Genomic DNA, 16,590 nt, shown 5'->3' on the forward strand with positions numbered 1-16,590 from the left:
AGCAGGCACACCTGGTTCTTGCAGGTGCAGGTGATTTAAATCTGTTTGCTCAGTAACGAGGTTTTATTCTTTTGAAAATTAATATTTCACCTTTTCGGAATATGTTTGAAGTACAGGTGACTGCACAGGTATGTGCACATGGTATCAGTGTGTTTTATGGAGATGAAGGGAAGGTGTGTGTGTGTGTGTGTGTGTGTGTGTGTGTGAGAGAGAGAGAGAGAGAGAGAGAGAGAGAGAGAGAGGTGTTTGGAGAAGAGTTTTTATGTCACAGCCGCAGCTCTTATCATTCAGGCTTTTATTTTGGAGGATAATTGACAGTTCAGAGGAGGGAAGAAACGAGCGTGGAGCTCAGAGTTTTCTCAGAGATTCAAAAGCAGTCGCACAAAAAAAGGAAGTGAAGAGTAAAAGAGGAGGAAGAAAGCAGCTGGTCGTTCTGTCGCTCGGCTGTGACGTGATCGCACTGATAAAACTTCATCCTCCTCTTCGTCTCCGTCCGTCCGTCCGTCCGTCCTCTCCTCAGACCCTCCCTCCTTCTTCACCCTCGTCAACAAGTGGCGAAAACGTTGTGTGTGTGTGTGTGTGTGCGTGTGTGTGCGTGTAGCTACTTTTATACCAGTCAACAAAGAAGCAGGCCTCTGTGTTTCCTGTCTGCAGTACAAGGTGGTCCCACCAGTGTGCGTGTGCGTGCGTGTGTGTGCGTGTGTGTGCGTGTGTGTGCGTGTGTGTGTGTGTGTGTGTGTGTGTGTGTGCGTGTTTGTTCCCAGTGAGAGTCAACCTAGCTCTCCATCGGGACCCCGTGCTCGTTGTCATGGCAACAGTACCCCCTGCCCCCTCCTCACTCCTTCCCTCATCAGTTTTCCCTCCGAACAAAACCAACATTGTGCTCCTGTGTGTGTGTGTGTGTGTGTGTGTGTGTGTGTGTGTGTGTGTGTGTGTGTGTGAGAGAGAGAGAGAGACTGAGACATTCAGGTCAGATTAGTTTGTGTTCATTGAGCTTGTGCTCAGAGAAACACACACACACACACACACACACACACACACACACACTGGTGGAGAAGTGGTGCTTCATGTTCGGGTTCACACGCTGAGCGAGACGTTCGGACGAGCTGCAGAGCGAATGAGATGTGATGAAATGTGATTTTAAATGTTTCCTTTCAGTTTGAAGTTGTCGTTCATTCGTTAAAAACTCGTTAAAACACTTTTTACTCCACTACAGTGATTCACGAACGTTGGTTAGATTCTGATAGATTACTGTATCTGACTGCAGCATCAAAGCCTCGAACACATTAATGCTTCAGTCGCTGTAATCCACTGATATAATGCATATGATTCTGTATAATGTAGTTTTACTTTCGGTACTTTAAGAGTATTTTGATACAAATACTTCAACTTGAGTAAAATCTTTGGTGCAGGATTTTTACTGTCCGATCGTTTCTCCGCTGTAGTATTTCTACATACATCTGAGTACTTCTTCCGCCTCTGGATGCCCACCTCGTGTGTGTTAAATAGAGTGTGAGGACCTGGTTAGCCTAGCTTAGCATAGAGACTGGAGGCAGGGGGGCGGTGCTCCAACACGTTTGAAGCTCCTCCTGAAGATCTGCACACAAACAGGAACGTGTTTGTGCTTTAAGGTGAGTTTACCTGTTTGAGCAGTTTCTTGTTGAAGAGTGACGGCGCGCACTGACCTGAAGCCTCAGCGTCGCACTGAGGGTCTCAGGTTTGGTTCACCAAAACCAGAACCTGGACGTGTCTGGTGGCTCTGCTCTGACTTGAATCATCAGTCAACAAACCACCGAGTCGGATCTCTTTCTGTCTGTCGTGTCACTTTTTAGTTGCACAGCAGCTTTTAAAGTCTCAAAACGGCCAACTTACAAACTGTGAGGCTTGTTTCTGCTTGTGTGGATTATTGTTTTTATCTTGTTATTTTATTTTGGCATCATTTTTAATTGTCTCATTTTATTGGTTTTAATCCTGGTTCAACCACCTGAAGCACTTTGTCACCTCGTTCTGAATCAAGTTTATTATTTGTCAAAGTCACTGATGTGTGAAAGGTTGCTTTAAATTCAGGGACGCGGGCTACCCCGACCCCCCACCCAAAATATAAAAGACCTAGTGAGTGACAGGTGGATGGGATGGTGTGAGACATACACCCACAGTGTGGATAGATGTGGGACTCGAACCTGTGACCTTCCTGTTACGTAACGGCTGCAGTTGGTTCCCATCCAGTCTGTCCTGGAGACGTTCTCGCATGACCAATGGAGGTCTAGTCTAGTGTGTGTGTGTGTGTGTGTGTGTGTGTGTGTGTGTGTGTGTGTGTGTGTGTGTGTGTGTGTGTGTGTGTGTGGGGCATCATTAGTGAACAGAGGCGGTCTGTTCGGTAGTTTGTATCAGAGGGGCGAGCTCTCATCACTACTAATGAGAACAACATCACCAGCCTCCTGAAACACTCTGTTCCTCCAACTCTCCATCAATCTCTCTCTGTTTCTCCTCCTCTTCGCCTTCAGCTTCCTCTTTCTCTGCCCATGATTCACCAGCAGATCTAAGGGCTGAAATTAGATTTTAAAGGGTCGGTTTATCCAAGCAAACACACATAAAACTTCATTTTTCACTCAGGTGTCTATGTAAGCCCGTCTCTACCAAGATAAGGACAAGATGAAATGCTGAGAGTGACCAAAAAAGGAGTCCAACTTAGGAGACAGTAAGAGAAACCTTTTGACTTTCTGATGGCGGGTTCAGACTGGCCCTGACAGGTGTAGAGCGTTAAAGCCAACCATTTTCTGACACATGACCAGGCTGAGTCATGGTGGCAGTAGTCCAGATGCCCATCGTTTTCCAGCTGTGGTGTGGGCTCTCTGACCAGTTGGATGTGCCCGGAGAACCTCCAAAGGAAGACACTCCTGATCATCCTTTCGACATGGAGTCGCAGTGGCTTTACTCCAAGCTCCCTCCGGATGTCTGAGCACCTGACCCGATCTCTGAGGCTGAGCCCAGAAATCCTGCAGAGGAAACTCATTTCGGCTGCTTGTACCCCTTTCGACAGGCATTCCGGCACTACTGAAAGCTTGTGAATCATGACCATAGGTGAGAACGGTACGTAGGTGGACTGGTCAGTCAAAAAGCTTCTCCTTCCGGCTCAGCTCCCTCTTCATTACAACAGTCCAGTACAAAGGCCTCATTACTGCTGGCACCGCACCAATCTGCCATCGACCTCACGCTCCGTTTCCCCCTCAGTCGTGAACAAGACCCTGAGATACTCCTTCACTCACCTCCTTTGCCTTTTACTCTGGGACTGATCACATGCTCCATGCCGAGGAGGACAGTCCTGTTTCCTGCATCTTTATGCACTCTGTGTCCAAAACGAGATCCTGATGGGACCGTTTGCCAGCATAAATCTATCACGGGAACAAGGTGCACCAAGACCAAGAAGAGACTGTGGACCTGTTTTTGTTCTTTTTGGTTTTCTTTTCATGGTCCAGGCTCGACCAGTGATGATGCTTTCTTTTAAAGAGAGATCATCATCCCTGATGAAGGCCACAAGCTGAAACATGTTGGTTCATCTCTTTCTAATAGTGTTGTTGGAGTTTTGACTTGTTCAGACTTTTCATTTCTCCAAGGACCTTGATGGCTTTTCAGTCATATCTTCCTCATCCTCCTGGGTACAGTTTGCTTAGTTGTCATCACATGACATGAGTATGGACCAGCTGTATATGATTCAGATGTGAATGTCCTCCTCTGATGACCTCTGACCCCTGTCCAGTTATCACATGACCAAAGCTCTGGACTCAGTTCATGTGATGTCGTGTGTCATCTGAACCAGTTCCATTCATGGATGAAGACTTTGAGATGCAGCTGAAAGCTCCAGAAAAGGAGCTTTGATCATATTTGTCTCAGCAGTCTCAGTTTTCTTTTTATGGTTTTTACATTGTTCTCTACCCTCCTCTGTCTGTCTGTCTGTCTGTCTGTCTGTCTGTGTCTGTCTGTCTGTCTGTCTGTCTGTGTCTCTGTCTGTCTGTCTGTCTGTCCTGCTGCAGGGCACAAAACATCATTTCCTAACTGCCTTTTAAATGTGTTAATCCCCTGTGCAGGTTGCCGGGGGGTGATTTGAAAAGAGTTTGAGTTTCTAAATTAACAGAACTCTGTGTGTGTGTGTGTGTGTGTGTGTGTGTGTGTGTGTGTGTGTGTGTGTGTGTGTTTCTCACACGTGAATTTGGGCTGGTATCCCATGGTGACAGGACAGTAGTGAGGTTATTGATATGCAGTGCAGCAGCTCTGCTGAGGGGAAGACGGGGACGAAGGATTCCTTCGCACCCTTTAAATCTGAAAGACAGAAGCCTCGAAGGAGTTTCTCAGAATCTGTTTTTGAACATGACGTCAGTTATTCCCGTTGTGTGTTTTCCATCATAAAAGGTAATAATGCAGCTGCTGATGCCGGTATTGGAGTCCATTAATTCATCATTCAGTGTATCATATCATCATTGGTATCAATAATTTTAAATAATAGTTTTTCGATCCAGAGACCAGGAGATCAATAACTGTAAGAGTTTCCGCCTTGTTGCCAGACATTAGCGTTTATCCCACGTCTTTAACTGAAGGACATTGTGTCACATCTAGTAATTAACTTGCTTCATGCGTCAGCTTGACGAGTCGTCTTCTGTTCAAAGTAAACCACGGTTTCATCGGCATAACGTCGTCACAGAGAAGCTGCTGGTTCCAGAAATGTTTTCCCGTTAAAAGTGAACTGATTTACGCTTCAGATTGTAAAACCAGTTTTCTCAGCAGCGTAACCTTTAGCTTCCACAGACTGTCACCGGTGCATGTGACAGAATTTTAAGCTCAGTGATTGGATGTTTCTTGCCCAAAATGCACTTTGAGAGTTGTGGTTGACGTCTTTCCTTCAGTTTTCATGTCAACAGGCTTTGGCTTCTTCAATGAACCACATGTTTTCTAACAGTTTTCATTTTTTGGACTGACAGTTCAACCAGAGTGTTTCATGTCCATCCAAGCCAAAAAAAGAGCTTACATAACTTTGACTGTGGGACAAATTAATTGGACTTTCCCCTCCAGAACCAAGGGTGTCCAAAATACTGTTGCTCCTCTCAGTCGCAGGTGCAGATTGGTGATCAGCTCAACTTAGTCAATAACATCATTATTGCATCAGTAACTTTTCCAAACAACTGTGATTTAAATGGCTCCCATTTATTTATAAATTACTGCTTCTACATCTGATTGGTCGGTTTCTGCCTTTGTACACAAGATAAAAACAACCCAGAGAGACACAACACCTGACAGAAAAATGAAAAGTTACAGTAAAACAGGCACTGACGTTAATTCGATTTGTGTGGACTGCCCCTTTATTAAAGAGTTATGAAGGAGTAGCCAGGCGCTTCGTTCACATTTACAATGAAAACAAACACAGCAGAAGTGGGACTTCAGCTTTCAGGAAGTTTTGTTTCTTTTGTCCAATTATTGTGAGGATGAAAACATAATCGAGCGAGCGAGCAGCAGGTGACACATATTTACCATCTGTTACAGGAACCCAAACGACAGCATGATTCCTTCGGTGTTTGGTGTTGAATCTGTTACCTGCTGCAGATAAAACAAGCATCTAATCATGACGCCAAACGTCCGCTAGAGTTTCTGTAGTAATTATGACGAGAGCAAAGGAGGAAGTCGGGGGACGTAGTACGAAGAGCAAGAAAGTCCACGTGTAGAGGAAGGTGGGGTGGATGGATGGTCGAACGAACACAAGACTTTCACCCAGCAGTCCCATATGAAACCAAACGTCAACTTATTTTAAGTTACGTAACATATGTAACCGTAACTTTCTTTAACCCAAACCATCGTCTTTTCCTAAACCTGATCAAGTAATTTTAGCGCCGACACCTAAACAAACTGCGACCCTCACAGGTCTGGTACGCCTGTCGCTGCTACTCTCCGATGGTCATGTATGTTGTTTCAGGAGTCATTGGCAGTCGACCTCGTCAGTCATCCAGGTTTGAGTTGGCTAAACACGTCTAACTTTTGGGTGAACACTTGTAGCTGCTTGTGGTGACATAGATACAGTTGGACTAGTTTTCCTGGCTGCTGATTCAATATTTGCTGATTCAGACACTGACAGTCCGGCGCCGAGGAGACACTAAGGCACAGTCAGCTCTGACACATAATACCATGAATTTAACACTGTGACACTGAACATTACAAAGGCATAGACATTCTCATAACATAAAAAAATGACTACCTTGCTTCCCTTCGTACAAAGATGGAATTAGTTGTACATCTAGAGCTAAAATGAGCTACATCCATATCTTCTGCTTCTTCATTTGTTCTAGTTGTTTGAGTTTGACTCTCGGAGTGAAAGCACTGTGCTAAACTTTATTAATACACTTAAAACCTACACAGTTTAACTTCCTGTACAAGAGACTACCTCGATACTGAGGAGGTCTGAGTCCTGTTCAAATACTCTTTAGATCTCCTCCCTTCCCCGCTTCTCCACCTTCTTCCCTTTAGAAACATTACGGAAGCTGCACATTCTTCTCAGAGACAGAAGCTGTAGAAATGACCTTTAATATGACCTCTACAGCTGCGTCACACTGAGCGTTAGATAACTCGCTGGTAATGTGGGACGATCTCCGTTCATACTCCCATCAACACAGCTCTGATTGGTTGATTGTTTTTCCAACACTAATTGAATTTGTGGAAAATCGGTGGTGATTTAAAGACCATCGGGGTAACAGTCAGGTTTGACCTAAATTTGTTGGCTAGAAGAAAGCTGAGGGGGGCACCAAACCTCCAGGAGTCCTCCTCTCTTCGTGGATCTGTCCATAGCAGTATGTTGCATTGAACATTTGACAGATGGACCAGTTTCATTGTGTTTGGCCCCTCAGCTAGTGTTTAAACCGGTTCCACGGTTAACTACAGCCCGTTTATCGGTTACGTAATGTGTCCGTCCATTGAAGTTTAACAGCTAACTGGATTATTTCTGCCTCAGGATTGACTCTGGCTCCAGAAAATGTTCATTTACCAAAAACTGTCATCTTTAGAGCTTTAAAGCAGCTTCTTCATGTTCTCCATCAAGCTACTGTAAGAGGTTTCAACTGCTGCCCTAATTTAGGTTTGAGGTATCTGCTACTTTCCCATAAAACACATGAAAACTTCAGCTTCAGACCAACCAAAGAGGACACCCGTGTTGTTTTTCCACCGCAGTTAGACATCACATATCGTCACAGCAGGAAGCTGCAGGGAAGAGTCCGTTGGGAGAGTCCTGAAACAGGCTCCTGCTTTTATAACAGCTGGTTGTGCAAGTACAGCAACTTTTCTAAGCTCACTACAGATTAAACATCACTTCCTGCACAGACAGGAAGCTGCAGGGGGTAACACAGTGTCTGTAGAGGAATATCATAAAAATGGTACTCTGGGAGAAGAGGAGAGGGCAGAAAGAAAGATGATCACTGTGATCTGGAAGAGAGAGAGAAATAGATGGAAAGAAAGGAGGAGAAAGGAAACAGAGGAGTTAATGAAAACTAAGGATGGAGGAGAAACAGTGTTGAAGAGTAAATGAAGACATGAATGGACGGGACTGATTCATGGAGGAGGAGATGATGGTCAAAGTGGGACTTGTGGCTCTAGCTGGAGATAGACAAGATGGCCGACGTGTCTTTAGCCTTGTCGAAGAAGATGGACGTCTCATTGGCTGCCTTCAGTTTCACCTGGGCGGAGCTTGGCGAGCCTTGAGCCGCGGTTGGCTGGCACTCCTGACAGCAGCAGCAGCAGCAGTCCATGAAGGCCTGACCGAGAGCCTGAAACACACCGACATGTAGATTCAGAGTATAAATACTTCAAATTTTGTGTTTTCACGCAGCAGCAGTGGAGTCTGCAAGTTTATGGCAATAAATAAATAAATAAATAAATATAGACTGGTTCATAAAAGTAACCTCTGTGCTGTTACTCGTCTATGTATTTGAAAAGCTTCATTTAAATGATGAAATCTCAGTCAAGACGTGGTTAGCCTAGCTTAGCATAAAAACTGGAAGCAGGGGGAAACCAAAGTACGAATCACGATGATCTTCTAGAATCTGATGCATTGATGTAGATTAAAGCACCAACAGGATATAAAGGAGTTCAATGAGCTCCAGCTGAAACATCTACAGCAGGAACATGAATGAACACATGAATGCAGCAGGACCATGAATGAACACATGAATGCAGCAGGACCATGAATGAACACATGAATGCAGCAGGAACATGAATGAACACATGAATGCAGCAGGAACATGAATCCACAGACAGCAGAGAGAAACACTCTGACAGCAACACTTAACTCACACAACACGAGTACTTTAAGTACTTTAAGTACATGTTGCTGACATACTTTTACTTAAGTTTGTAAATGCAGGACTTTTACTTGTAGCACAAACCAGATTCCAAAGACACTGTGACGCTGTGTGAAACCTAAATAAAACAGAATGTGATCACCTGCTGATGCTTTCTGCAAAGTCAATATATTCAATGTTTTTCCTCATCAGCTTCATTGATTTTTGTACATATCTGCTAATTCTGAATCTGATGCAGCGACATGTTTTTAGTTTCTGTTCTTGGGCAGTAACCAGACTCGTGACGCATCATCAGGCCTTAAAGCTGCTGTGTGATTGGTTCTGATCCGGTGACCTTTACCCTCTATCTCTGACCCACCTTACACAGACACAGCAGCAGCACCGGCGTCACTGATGACTTGAAGAACAACAGGAAGTGATGCAACAGCGCCAGCATGGCGGCCGTGTCCTCTGAGACGGTGATGTGCGTGTAGGCCAGCGTGATGTTGCAGACGTGTTCAGGCAGAGCGCAGACGCCGTAAACCACGGCTAACGCTAACAGCGTGCAGTTCAGCTGCCGCTCCACCGCCTGGTGCTGCTGGCGCTTCTGATTGGAGGAACGGTCGTCGTGGTTACGCTGCTTTTGGGCAGATGTGGAGTCGCTGTTGACGTTGCGGGTGGCCATTTGGCAGAGGATGGTGAAGAGGACGGGGAGGCAGAAGTAGCAGCCAAAACACCACCACATACGACCCTGAAACAGGAAGCACAGGAGTAATCTGATTACCTTACGTGCAGACACAGTAATCCTCTGTGGTGCTTTGACGAGTGGCTGGAGGATAGAAATCAGTATTAATCAGTAGTGTACGTCCATATCTTTGTGGCTGGTTTCACGTGGTTTGTGCTGACTTTCACTGGAGAGACTTCAGATCTAAACCAGGTTTGACAGAGTGAACACATGGATGACTCTCAGAACTTCCTGCTGGTCAGTTTATCCTGTTTGTTCTATTCTCACCTGGTGATACCTGAGCAGCAGAGAGTGGAGGGAGTCGGGCAGGTAGAGGGACAGAGGGGAGGAGGGGGTGATGGTGCAGGAGTCGACCAGCCGGCCGGTGGACGGGGACACGGCCTGGCTCAGCTGCCACAGGAAGATTTCAGGGCTGGACAGCAGCAGGGCGGCGAGCCACACCAGCAGCAGCTTCAGCAGCACCGAGCGGCAGCGCTCCACCCGCCGAGCCTTCGGCTGGGACGAGGAGGTGGCGGCGTGGAAACGGTCGATGCCCAGGGCGCACAGAGTGAAGGAGGTGATGCCCAGAGACACGGCCTGCAGAGGCGAGAGGACAGTCAGTGTCTCCACAGCCATCGGTGAGTAGATCCATGAACGATCCTCAAGTGATTTCTTAAAACAACCTTTGTACAAAACAGCCGCTGCAGTGAAGACCGTGGAAGATTCACCATCACTGATGGGAGCTTCAGGCATGTTAGTTTTACAACATCTGACCACCTCCTGGGCTGGTCCTCAATAACACCATCACATAACTCTGATCTGTGAGGACGGTGTTCATGGGTGAAGTGTGAAGACAAATACCAACTGAAAACTTGGATTGACCATCATGTCACCTGATTCTGCATCTATATTTTATGTTTTAGAGACATCAAAGCTTTTGAGAATGACCACAGTGATTGAAAGAGTCTGATCTATCCAGACAAATGTCACATGTTCGTATTCTTGTAACTTTTCAAAGTACAATCGTCCATGAAAGTTCTTCAAAGTACTACAGTTACTAAAGTCGTGAACGATCAACGTCACCCAAAGTGTTGATCCTTCTCAGCTCAGATGACAGAAGTGTTTCAAAGTTCTACAACACGATTCCTGACTAACATTCAGCAGTTAAAGATGTTATGGGTGTTTGTCCTCAGTCCTGCTCTTCTGTTTGTTGGTATCTTCTTTTTGCTCAAAGAACAAAGTTTCCCAAACTGTCTCCTTCTGACATGAAACCAGCAGCAGTTTGACCTCCTCCAGAGACGGACCTCATGAGGTCATTGGGGCCTGATGTGTGTCTGAGGAGGTCTGTTATTAGTTTCTGTTTGTCTCAAAGTCAACAAATCTCTCACTCAGACTCAAACCTACATGTTAATTCTTCTCTCGACACCTTCTGCCTGTTTGTAAGTCTCAGCTTAAAGCCTCTGAGTTCCTACTTAAGACACAAATCCTTAAAAACGCCTCACAAATACGTCTCATTTCTTCAGAAGGCTCAATAATTTCCCAGTCTCTCTTCCTCGGCTTCCAGTAAGTCCCAGTTTGACTTTTCGCAGGACGACCCTCAATGAAACCCAGTGCTTCTGAAATCACAAAATTAAAATCATCGTGATATATTTAGCTCCCTGTAGTCACATTTTTAATATTTTTAATTGTGTCCTTAAAGTACAAGTCTGCATACTTGGCATATGTGAAATACTGAATAAAGGTTATAATAAAAGTAAAATATAAACCATGTATCTCCAACCAACAACAGCTGCCTCAGAACATCACTGATAGACTTCTAACTTCACGAATGAACTTTCAGAATCAGCTAAAGTTTCTGTCATTTTTAATAATGTGTTAAAACCTGCAAAAGCATCAATATGGTCCTTCAACCTGAGAAACCTGAGTACATTTCCACACACCCACACTGGAAAATACCCAGATCTACCACAGCAGTACCCGGCTTTCATCCACAGGGGCACTCAGTTGCAAGTCCTGGACGTGTTTAGCCTAGCTTAGCATTAAGGCTGGAAGTACTGAGAAGCTGTTTGCTTAGCTCACATCCAAAGAGAAATAATAAACCCTTCAGCGTCTCCAGGACTGTCCGTCTGACTCCAGAGAAGACGGCAAACAGAGACAGACTGAAACATTATCAACTGTCCTCTGAATTGAGGACCGATATGACCAAACGTGGCAGCAGGACATTCAGCAGACATAGTAACCGGTCATCATGGTAACTGACTGTCAGGCTCTTCAGTCTCTGCTGCTCATTGGTTAAACCTGAAGCCGACTAAAGTGTGAGCTTTTTAGACTTTTTAGATTTACTCCTGCATGAACATGTTGCTCCTCAGCCACATCCACACACAGACTCCGTGTTTAGACCTCGTGTTAGACGTCTCTGAAAAGCTGAAATGCATAAATAAATTTTCAGAAATGAAGGCGATGCAGAGAGATCTGGAGGACAATTAGCCTGTCCAAAATGCAGTCGACCTGAAAAGAATCTCAGAAAATAACTCCAAAAATGATGTCTTCATATGCTTGAAGTGCTAATCTGTAGAAATAATTTAAAGTCCAGTTTTCACCTCCTGCAGCCAGCTGGACTCTGAAGACAGAAGATAACGATGTTTTTACGTCTTCAGTTGTCATCAGTTCAGTTGATTTAACAGCATTTCTTTAACACACCTCTGATTTCCTAAACTATGTCTAAAATCTCTTTGGAACAGGAACTACTGATACAGACGATTACACCAATGATGAATTCAATCTCAGGTCTCGTGTTGGCTCTGAGCTCCGTGCACAGTTAAACATGACCCCCCTGCCGGTTTCAGGGGATTGGACTTGCAACCTTTGGATCAGAAGCTCGCTAACCTTTAGGCCACCACTGCCCCACATTGAGTATTTATATGACAAAAACACAAAATCAGTTTCAGCTGATATCACTGGCTTCCTCTTCCTCCTTTTACTTCCACATATGTCCCACCCACCTCCATATAAGGCACCATACGGCATGTGATGTCACCCAGGATCCTCCTATGGGAGAGCTGGTTGAGGACCACCACAGGAAGGCAGAGTACCAGGACCAGGAAGTCCCAGAATGCCATGCTGGCCAGCAGGTAGTTCCAGGCAGACCTCATGTAGTAGTTGTTCCAGACGATACACATGACGGCCATGTTTCCCACCACGCCCACCGCCAGCACCAGGCCGGCCAGGAACAGGACCGCATAGGCCGCGTACGAGCTCTCTGCCAGCGGGTAGAAGGGGTTGAAGAGTCCTGGAGCATCGTTGTCAGAGCTGGAGGCGTTTCCAGAGAGGTTGATGTTATCACTGCTGTTGTCCCCTGCTTCCACTTTTGTTCCATTGTTGAACTCAGTGGCCTGTGGCGCCGTCACCGAGTCGTTCTCGAAGGATTGGCTGAAGGTGGACTGTTGCTCCTCCTCGTCTGCACCACGGGCCAGGCGGCGGTGGTGGTGCTGGTCCAGGTCTAGATCCAGCATCTCAGGGAGTGGGAGGCTCTGGTTGGGGGCGTCGTCCCGGGTCCTGATCTGTTTGGTGATCCAGAGGGGGTCCACTCTGACACGGGAGGAGGGTTTTTCTGGGGTCCCTCTCTGACCTTCGTGTTGCCCGACGCTCCTTGCGTCCGTTAACAGCAGCGACAGGCACAGACACAGCCACAGACTGACAGACAGAGCCATGATGCCGATTCTAAATGTGAAAGATCCTCTAAACGTCTGCAAACCAGAACTGTTCAGCTGTTTTCGTGTTTCAAAGGACGAGACAATAGAATAACAGTGTTCCAATAGGATTCCAGCAATGTCTCCAAAATGTCCCAACATTCAGGAGTGAAACGATCAGCTTGATGTTTCTGAAACCTGTACAAAAAGTGACAGCAGTTTGTCCAGTGAAGTCAACAATTCCACCTTAAATTATGCCAAAACTGGCAGCTGTTTACTCAGCATCCAAGTTTGTAGTCCAGACGAGATGAAGATCTCCCTGCTTTCAACTTCTTCTCTTCTCTCTTTAAACTCCGTTTCCCACTTTAAATCTCAGCTATGGTTTTCCCATCCATTAGTAATCCAAACAGGTGTTGGAGCTCAGGCGGGGGGGGGGAGTAGGGTGATGGTCTGCGTCCGTGTTGGGGCTGCTGTGTCTGGGCTGCAGGCAGCAGAGAGACTGGGTGTCCTGGAGCTCTGAGGGTCTCTGGGAAGAAGCAGCCCTGTGCAGTATGGCTGGATGGAGCCTTTGTTAGGATGTGCACACACACACACACACACACACACACACACACACACACACACACACTGACAGGCCTACAAACTCAAGCATACAAACAAGGTTGGCACACACACAAATACACACATTTGTCTGCACGATCATGCATGCATACCTTCCTTTGCTCTTTTTGGCTCTCACTTTCTCACTCTCTCACACACATGCAAACACACACACGCACACATACACACACACACACACACACACACACACACATTTAAACCCACAGTCATCTCTGCTGCCCCCTGGTGGTGGTTTGACTGGGAACCTGAGCCAGTTGAGTTCACTGACAGACACATCTGACTCGAATACTGATGAAACCACTTCACTCTGTGTGTGCGCGTGTGTGCCTGCGTGTGTGTGTGTGTGTGTTCTTGTTGTGGGAACCAATTGAACAGCTTGACAGTGAGAACATTTTTGCAGGGTGAGGACAGATTTTGGCTTCTTCTGTTTGAGAGTCTGGTTCTTTCCTTCCTAACACTGTACAGTACTGCAGTGCTAGCACAGAGCATGCTACATGCTAGCTAATGCTGTGATCTGAAGAATGACATCACAGAGATATTATTTATGTTTTGCTGCTGGTCAGTGAAGTTCATATGCAAACCAAAGTGTTGTGTGAGTACCACATTATTCTGAGTCACTACAAACGAGTGCAGACCTGCGAGCTGAACACGCTGCAGCTTCAGAAAACACACAAAACACAAGCAACATGCAAACACTTTTAGGAAAAATGCTGCAAAGTGAGAAAACAACCAGCCAAACACAGAAACACTGCAGGCGACACAGACGACAGCGGAAACTCGACTGAGACACACAAAAAAGTGTATTTTACCTCATTTTCCCAATAAACACCCCAGTTATCGATCAGTGGAAGTGCACTGATTAAAGACGCTGATCGTAGGTCAGAAACGTGGAAATGGACAGTTTGACACCTCGTTAATGTCACTGGACTCAGTTTTTATCAGATTTTTCCTGATAAATATCTGTTTTCTGCTTCTCTTCTGGTTGAATTTGGATGATTGAGCTGCAGGAAAAGACAGTAAAATTCATTCGGTTTTTATTTGAACTGTCCTGAAAACAAAGTGGAGAAACGTGTTGTTTGACTAACCTGCCGAAAGAAAACAGGTCCGGTGAGTCTTACCTGAAGGTGTCATGTGACCTGACAGACGTGATTTTGAGGAAAATGTTTCCTCAATAATATTTAACGATACAAATGTTTAGTGTTCCTGTTTAAAGTGTTTTCAGGTACTTTCTGTACTGATCACTGATCAGTGCCTCAGTACACAGAAACCAGCAGACCTGCAGTTCCTCTTTGGACCACTGGAGGTCGACATTGTCTGTGTTAGTGAAACTGACTGACGACTCAAAGGCAGCGTCAACTCCAAGTTTAATATTACTGAAACAAAAAGCAGCTGAATTCAGAGCCTTTACTCCAGGAAAAGTACTAATACCACATCCAAAGTAAAAGTACTGAGTGCAGTAGTAGTACACTAGTTGGTGTAGAGCCCAAAGTGAAGATCAGTTAACTTGATGAGGACAGATTTATTCAGACAAACAAAACACCAGCTGAGATACTTCACTTGTGTATTTCCATTTTCTGCTACTTTATACTTCTACTCCACTGTACTTCATGTATGTTCATTGCATATTTCACTCCACGTAATTTATTTTATACCTGCAGATAAAACCCTGATTCCAAAGACGTTGCAACGCTTTGAAACATAAATAAAACAGGAAGTGATTACCTGATCAACCAGGAAGTGATCACCTGATCTGATCACACACTGACCTGAGAACAGCTCAAAGTCAATAGATTTAATGTTTTTCATTGATTTCTGTAAATATCTCTTATTGTGAATCTGATGCAGCAACACGTTTCACAGACTGAAAGATGTGGAACGCTCCAAAAACACCTGTTTGGAACATTCCACAGGTAAACAGGCTGATTGGTCACAGGTGAGAGCATCATGATTGGGTGTGAAAGGAGCGTCCTGAAAAGACTCAGTCGATCACAGAGGATGGAGCGAGTTCACCACTTTGTGAACACATGAAGGATGAAGGAGATGAACACATGAAGCTGCTGTCAGTGAACAGTTTGATTATTGATGATTGATTCTGTTTGACTGATGTTTGGAATCAGGGTTGTACTTTGCAGGTTCAGATTAATGATATAAAATATCCAGAACTGCTGGTCATTTTATTGTAGGTTAAGACTTTATTCATTTACTAGCTGCTCCTCAGTGCATACAGTCATTTAAAGAGAGTCATTAAAGATCCAAACAAGCCAACGTAAATGTTCAGAGAGCAGGAGGCCTCAGGAGGAGCTGATGAGAGGAGGACCTCTGGGTCCGACTGCTGCCGCCGCCTCCTCAAAACACGGTCAAGCAGCAGGAAAAGGACTTCCTGGAGTCTCCAGAAGCTTCACTTTAATATCGTTAATGCTCCTCAGTCTTTTGTCTGTAGAGGGCTGCGTCAAACAAGCATTCCTCACCTGTCAAGACAAGCAGCGACCTGCCTGGAACACCTGAGCGTCAGTCGGCCAATCAAACGGAGCGTTCGCTGAGAAAGACAGAAACACAAGACATCAACTGTGATTAACTGTTTTATTCCAGCTGGACTTTCTACCTGCTGGTCCCACAGGCTGCTGGACGGACCAGCGCTTCAGATGCTAAGCTACATGTTAGCATGTAAGCATGCCTCTGTGCCCAGTGAGTACAATCAGCCTCCTTCACCTGATTTCAGAGGCCATTCAGACCAAACAAGGAGCTTCAGGTTCCAGTGAGACAAAATCCAGAGAGTCCAGTTTGATCAAGACGTCTCGAGTCTGAAAGTTTGAGACGCCAAAGGACTGAGTCTTTCATTTTATCTGCTCCGACAGGTGGGCAGATGCTGGATGCAGAGCCTTCATCATCCTGATCCTGATCACTCAGTTCATCATAAGCTGAGGTTTTTTCATTGGCAGGTTACAGGTGTTGGCGGCCTCCATTATCAGCCAATCAGGTGAGTGGACAGGCTGGATATGGACACACTGTCCCGCTCAGTCCTCTCTACTCCTGCAGCTCTATATAAGGTTGTCAGTCTCTGCAGTGGAAAGACATGGAGGGCAGCACAGGTCAGTGGACACACACACACACGCGCACACACACACACACACACACACACACACACACACACACACACACACACACACACACACCCCTTATATGGGAGAGAAAGTCGGTGGAAAATGTTGGTGTGAAACAACAGAGCGTGAAATTCCTCCTTTCACTT

The 16,590-nt window shown here is 45.6% G+C and overlaps 1 protein-coding gene across 1 annotated transcript; it reads right to left on the bottom strand.

The window, feature by feature from the left end:
• Positions 1–5,175: 5,175 nt before the first annotated feature.
• Positions 5,176–13,268, bottom strand: gpr37l1b (G protein-coupled receptor 37 like 1b). The gene is made up of 4 exons (XM_076740984.1): positions 12,036–13,268; positions 9,322–9,630; positions 8,689–9,060; positions 5,176–7,796 (listed from the first exon to the last, which is right to left on the bottom strand). Exons 1-4 carry the CDS (start codon positions 12,882–12,884, stop codon positions 7,623–7,625), a joined length of 1,704 nt encoding a protein of 567 aa, XP_076597099.1. The 5' UTR covers positions 12,885–13,268; the 3' UTR covers positions 5,176–7,622.
• Between the last annotated feature and the right edge of the window lie 3,322 nt (positions 13,269–16,590).

The sequence above is a fragment of the Chaetodon auriga genome, chromosome 10, assembly GCF_051107435.1.
Source record: "Chaetodon auriga isolate fChaAug3 chromosome 10, fChaAug3.hap1, whole genome shotgun sequence".
NCBI classification, from domain to species: Eukaryota; Metazoa; Chordata; class Actinopteri; order Chaetodontiformes; family Chaetodontidae; genus Chaetodon; species Chaetodon auriga.